This window comes from Ipomoea triloba, chromosome 12 (assembly GCF_003576645.1).
Source record: "Ipomoea triloba cultivar NCNSP0323 chromosome 12, ASM357664v1".
Lineage (NCBI taxonomy): Eukaryota > Viridiplantae > Streptophyta > Magnoliopsida > Solanales > Convolvulaceae > Ipomoea > Ipomoea triloba.
Genome location: NC_044927.1, coordinates 26947078 through 26953670, shown reverse-complemented (window position 1 = coordinate 26953670; position 6593 = coordinate 26947078). Strand labels below are relative to the sequence as shown.

Here is a 6593-nt window from a genome sequence, read left to right as displayed (position 1 = left end):
TATATATATATTCACTTGTTCTTTGTTGAAATATTGACGGATTCTCGTTGAATTTAAAATTCTGATTATATTCTTAGGCACAAGATCATTTTCAACCAAAGGATGCAATATCCAAAATGTCCAGTTAGGATAGAAACGCAATATTAATTAATAATAACTAAAACTTTTTGAAGAATACATGAAGTAATCATACAAATTGAGCTATCCTGCTAGCTTTCTTTATAGAACTAGGCTACCTATCCTAGCTCTCTTCTCCCTGATATTAATTAGGGAGGAATTTATTGTAGGAGAAGAACATGGTTATTTAATCTATATAACTACTTACAACTAAAGTTTAGCTATTTGATCTTATGTAACACTGTCGTACATAAAATGTAAAATCATTTATAGTAAAAATATAATACTTCTCTATAATCTAATAGAAAAATATTATATTTTTTACTAAAAAATCATTTTACGTTTTCTCACAAATTGTGAAGTTTACCTTCTAATTCCGTCATTCATTTTGTCCTATTTTGCAGTAAGCAACTAAACAAAGTGTTAGTTCTGCAGAGGTTCGAATATAAGAGGCAACCCTTGAGATGGCCTAAGGGAGAGCATTATAGCAGGAGAATGCTTGTAGTTCGGGGAGACTGAGAAGGAAAATCTAGTGAGAATTTGAGTCAGCACAATCTTATACTCCATATTAGTCAAGTTTCGGCCAATGCACATCCTTCCTCCAAACCCGAACGGCAAAAACCCGCTCTTATGTTTGCACCCTCCGTTGATGTCATCCTTGAACCTCTCCGGTTTAAACTCGTTCACATCCTCTCCCCAATACTTCTTATCGTGATGCATCGACACCACGTCAATCCACATGTTCGTCCCGCTCGGGATCACTAGCTCATCCACCTTGATATCTTCCCTGGCTTGTCGTTGTACGTTTGGTGCCGGGGAGTATAGTCGGAGTGCTTCATTCATCACCCATCCCATCTGCAATCGGAACACATTTATTATTAACCAAATTCCAAAAAGCAAATAAAAATTGAAACATAAGTCTAGTTTGGTAGCTTATCAGCCAATTTTGATTTATTTGATCATTATTAATTGTTTAACTTGTTTAAACATTCAATATTAACTTTTTTTATAACAATTTATTACTCCAAACATTTTTCTAAACTATCAATTAGTTAAAAACATTAACCCGATCAGTTAAGAGTCATGATGGGAGTTCAATTAATCTAGTCCCATCCAATTCCGACACGGATGCACTTTTTACATTTATACTATGTGGGGTTAAAAAGCGTCGGAAAATGATTGGCCGGCGGTGGACTCGAGCCGCTTTGACCCGCCAATACCAATTTCTTTTTTTATTCCTTTTTTCTTCTTATTTTGTGTTTGGTCAACCAACATGAAAAAGTGGTCTTTCTACTCGTATTACGTACAATTCTCCCATAACATATATGGTCAACCAAACGAGTGTACGTGCATACATATATACACCTACTTTGAGGTACGGGGGTCGCCACGTGTGCGATCAACCATAATCATAATACACGTGGAACTATGTCACGTAGGACCCACAACCTCCCATCCCCTGGGAAAATTATATTTGTGGTTTAGCTACATCACACCTAATTAATTAACAACCATTCTTTTTGCATTCATCTGCTTGCTTACTCCATTTTGAACTCCAAACCTCCGACCATAAACTATCAAATCACAAAATTTGTAAAGAAACAAAGTTTTCTTGTCCCCCTAAAAAAATTAACTAATCTTATACCATTCAGACCTATTTGTAAATATATATATAGCATTATAGACTGAAAATTGAAATCATTAAGTATTTAAGTACGTAAGTCGGTCAGTTATGGAGTAAAAATTTTCTGTTGATTTTTTGATTAGTTATGTGACCGACTGACTGTTTGTTCACCCCTATTATTAAGAAAAAAGTTTTTTCTGTACTATAATTATATGGAGTAGGTATTTTACTATTTTTTTTTTAGTTGTGATGGATTTTACATGAAAGTTGTTAGAAAAGAAGTGGATAAGTAGGAAAGAAGGGTAGGGTTTTTACCTTCTTTAGTCCGGCAAGCTTACTGGCATCAACTTCATCGTCTCCAATCACATTCTGGATCTCTTCTCTCAGAACAGTTTGCCACTCTGGATGCATGGCCAATAGGAGCAAAGTCCACGTCAGCGCCAACGCCGTCGTTTCGTGTCCGCCAAAGAAGAACGTTTTGCACTCGTCAACAAGCTCCCGAGTGGACAGCGATTTTCCCGACTTCCCTTTCGCCTGATTCTCCGCCAGCAAAAGGCTGAGAAGATCGTTGTGGGGGTGATCTGAGCCGTTGGATCGCTTCCGCTCCTCGATGATGGCTAAGACTAGAGCGTCGATCTCTTTTCCCAGGTTTTTGGCCTCTAAGGTTTGCTTTGGGCACATGTATTTGCCGAATGGGACGCCCACGAAGCGCGCGGACTTGAATAGCGTCATTTGCATGGCTCGCAATTTGTCGAACACCTTCTGTCCCTTCTCGTAGCTTATTCCGAAGCTGGTTTTCGCTATGATCTCCGCCGTCGTGCTCGTGATCTCCCTCTCCACGTCGATTTCGAGGCTGCCGGAGTTCATCATCGCCGCCCATCTCTCCACCATGTTCTTCGCCGACTCCACCATCAACCCCGCCATGCCCTGCATACATACATTCATATGTGTTCAGCATATAATATATAAACATAAATCTACAATCCAGCTATCAGTTTAGACTTTCACTTGAGACTAAGCACATGTATCAGAGCAATCTAACTATCAGCTTAGATTTTTAGTTCAATCTGTTGTTTAAATATAATTATTTTTGTTACCTTTAAGTTGGATGGGGTGAACGCAGGGGTGATGACGTGTCTCTGGCGAACCCAGTCATCTCCTTCTACCATAACCAGACCTTTTCCGAACATGGGCTCTCTGTCATTCTTGAACACTGTCGGCTTTCCCCATGTTTTTCCCAGTACTCCCGCCGACATTTTCTTAACAAACTCTGGATCTGCGATGTAAAGAAACGGCTCTGTGCCCAACCAGTATATGAACACTTTCCCTGCAACAACAACCATCCAAATAAATAATTATTTTCATTCATATATAAATATATATAATGTGCGTACATATATCTACATGCACACATTCACATACTTAGTATAACGTGCATTCTGCGTTGCATACTTGCATGCAACTGCCTATTCACAAACCAAATTTACCAATAGATTTATGTATAAAATTGAAGTTTTTTTTTTTTTTTTTTAGTAGCTAGGGAAAAGCAGCCGCCAGCCACTATACGAAAGTGTGCAATGGGTCTGACCTTGTGACTCTAGCAAGGGAGGTAAACCAACATGAGCGGGAGTCTTGCAAAGAAAGGTAGTAAAATAGAATAATGGGAATAATTTTTTTTTTTTTTCAATAGTTAGAGAAACGCAGCCACTACACGAAGATGGACTAGATAAACCAATACTAAAAATTGACCGACTCAAACTAAGAGGACCAGCAGGAGCGGAGTTGAACTTGCAAAGAAAGGTAGCAAAAGAGAATAATGGGGATAATTTTTTTTTAATAGTTAGAGAAACGGCAGTCACTACACGAAGGTGGGCTAGATAAACCAACCTAGGAGTAATTGACAGACTCAAACTAAGAAGGCCAGCAGGGGCAGAGTCGAACTTGCAAAGAAATGTAGTAAAAGAGATAATTACCATGCAGTTTTTGCCAGCGAGCAAAGTAAGGGAACGCCGTGGCGTGGATGTCATTGCTAATGCCTGAAGAAGACGACGAGGAAGACGAAGACGAGGACTCAGAAAGAGTTTTAACGTCACCATTATCATGACCTTGATTCCCCGACTTCCTCATTTCGTCGAGATTTCCGAACGGAAAACTGGGCGGCGGGCCGCCAAACCCATTTTCTCTAAGTTTTCGGTCTGTCAAGGAAGGGAGAATGCAGCAAGAATGCAGAATTTTCCATAACAGAAAGACGAAAATGGCGGCCGAGCCTAAACCGAAAACCTGCAAAAGTCTAAGAATCTCCATTTGCTATATAATGTTTGAGTAAATGGTTGGTTGATCTGATTATCGATCAGGGAATGAAAGAAGTTGAGGTTATATGAACTCTGAATGAAGCTAATTAAGCTGCGTTAATGGCTGATATGATGGTGTTAGACGGAGAGGATTGAGGCTATTTATAATAGAGAAGGGCCGGGTCGGAGGTCAAAGGTTGACAGTTGACTGGGAAATGCCTTACCCGGTTTTGACTGACTATTTGAATAGATTTTGTTCTTTATTTCATTCTTTCGTTTTCTTTTTATTAATTAATTTTGTTTTTTTAATAAATAAACAAACCCTCTCGTTTTGAATTACTGTTACTCATATATTTATATATATACTTTTCCGAAAAAGAAAAAAAGTGATAATTTCTACCATGCGTACGGCGCATGCCACGTGAAACAAAAATAAAAGATGGAGTTCATGAATTTATTTATTAAATACAAATATTACTTAGACTCCAAAAATATAGGCCTAACTTTTTTTTTTATATTTTTTTTTTCAAATTTTATTAGAAAAAAGTTTTTTTAAAAAGATTGAATTGAATAACAATCATGACAATAGTTATACCATGGACCTAGTTAAACCTTGCGAGGTGGACCCATCACAATTTACATACTGAATGTTCATTCTTTGAATTATGAACATTCAATATGTAAATTGTGAATATTTAGTTGTAAACATTTAATATGTAAATTATGTATTTTGGATATGGGGTGGACCACGCAAGGTGGACCCGCGTCCACAGATTAATTTGTCCAATCATGACTACCTTATGTTAAGCAATCAAAGCATGCCACATCATACAGAGTAGAGAATGTGATTATAAAATGGGAGTACATGTAGAATTACTCTTTATTAAATTAATTTGTAAGAGTATCCTTCAATTTTTTCTTGGTTTTTTCAGGTCACTATGAAAGAGGAAATAGAAGGAAAAAAAGAGAAAAAAAAAACATTACAATTGTTAAAAAGGGACGCAAGTGACTGGGTAATTGAAGTATGATTCTTAGTCGAGTCCGTCACACTTCAAGTTATTACATAGGAGTAGCAATCTTCGAATAGTGAATGAAGAAATTTTTGTACTTTGTATTAATTGATGGGAATGATAGTATTGTTCACAATTCAACCAACTCCTTGCAGACTTCAACTGCGCATATATGACAACAAATACTACAAAAAGTAATACTATGTGCATTTTATATATAGTTTATTTATACACCTCATCTACATGTAAAAACGTAAATAGAAAATAGTTTGGCTTCGCCGGTAAAAGTAAAAAAGTCGGTGCTTTTTTAGATTTGATTTTCATGTAAAAATTGCTTGACTTATTCATTTACATTCACACTTTTAAAGTAATTTTTACTCAACTTGTGTTTGGTTTGAGCAAATAAAACCACAAATAATTATGTCTAAACTTTAAAATTTTGACAATTTAATATCAAGGTTTTATATTACTGACAATTATATCTAATTGTAATATATATATTTTTTGTGATAAGGAAAACTCACAGTCATTACCCGAATGTTTGCATTAAGTAAATCACACTCATATGTAGTAGCCGGCAAATCACATAATTAGGAGAGATAAAACGCACAAGAAAGATTAGACCTTATACGACTGGTTTAATTAAGGGAGTGTTAGCAATAATCGAACTCAACTATTTTGATTTGGCTATTAGTTGGCGATGTTACATTTGAATGTAGTGATTTTTAAATATGTGAATATTTTTTTTTTTGGAGATTTTAATTCAATATTTTTAATCATGTGAAGTAGACATTTTCATTTACTTTATTCAGAATTTATGCTGGTACGGTGTATAATTTAAAAAAAATAATTTGCATTCGAATTAATAGTCAACTCAACAAAGTTGAGTTATGCCATTTTGTTTATAAGATATTGTAACTAGATATAAGTGTCCACATTATAACATATACAAATTTAGCATTAAATTATAAATTTTTAAATATATTTATCACAATATTTAATAATAATATATATTTACAACACTATAACAGAAATTAATTTTATTACGGAGTAGAATATTATTTCATATTATCGTCTTTATCATCAGTTCATACTCCTACTTACCATTGTCAAAGTTGCACTCTGTCAAGATTCAATTCTGCGGCTACAAAATGAGTTTACACATTTGCTCAGCTTACTGTTTAGGGTTCTATATGAATTAAAATTGAATAATGTTATTTATTTTTCTAACGTTGACCTTTTGGCGTGACAATAAAATCTTTAATTTCATTAGCTGTTATTGAATTATTAGTGGATATCGCGAGTTTGATTATTGTTAATATTCTTTTGATCCAACCCGTCACACAATGTCTTTCTAATGCAATTTATTTTTCCTATGTACACAGTTTAATTTGCGAATTATTATACAAAAATGAGATTTACACTCTTAGATACTGATCGTGAGTTTCTTTCATCACTAAAAAAATATTTACTTGATATAATAATCAAAAGAAAAAAGTCAATCAAATAGTATAGCATCAAGAGGTGGCCGGATATTATATTATGAGTAGA

General features: G+C 35.1%; 1 protein-coding gene across 1 annotated transcript; it reads right to left on the bottom strand.

Moving 5' to 3' along the window:
- Positions 1–250: 250 nt before the first annotated feature.
- On the bottom strand, positions 251–4189 carry LOC116000115 (cytokinin hydroxylase). The gene is made up of 4 exons (XM_031240142.1): positions 3715–4189; positions 2839–3068; positions 2057–2668; positions 251–972 (listed from the first exon to the last, which is right to left on the bottom strand). The coding sequence occupies exons 1-4, from the start codon at positions 4043–4045 to the stop codon at positions 541–543; spliced, it is 1605 nt and encodes a 534-aa protein (XP_031096002.1). The 5' UTR covers positions 4046–4189; the 3' UTR covers positions 251–540.
- Positions 4190–6593: the final 2404 nt, after the last annotated feature.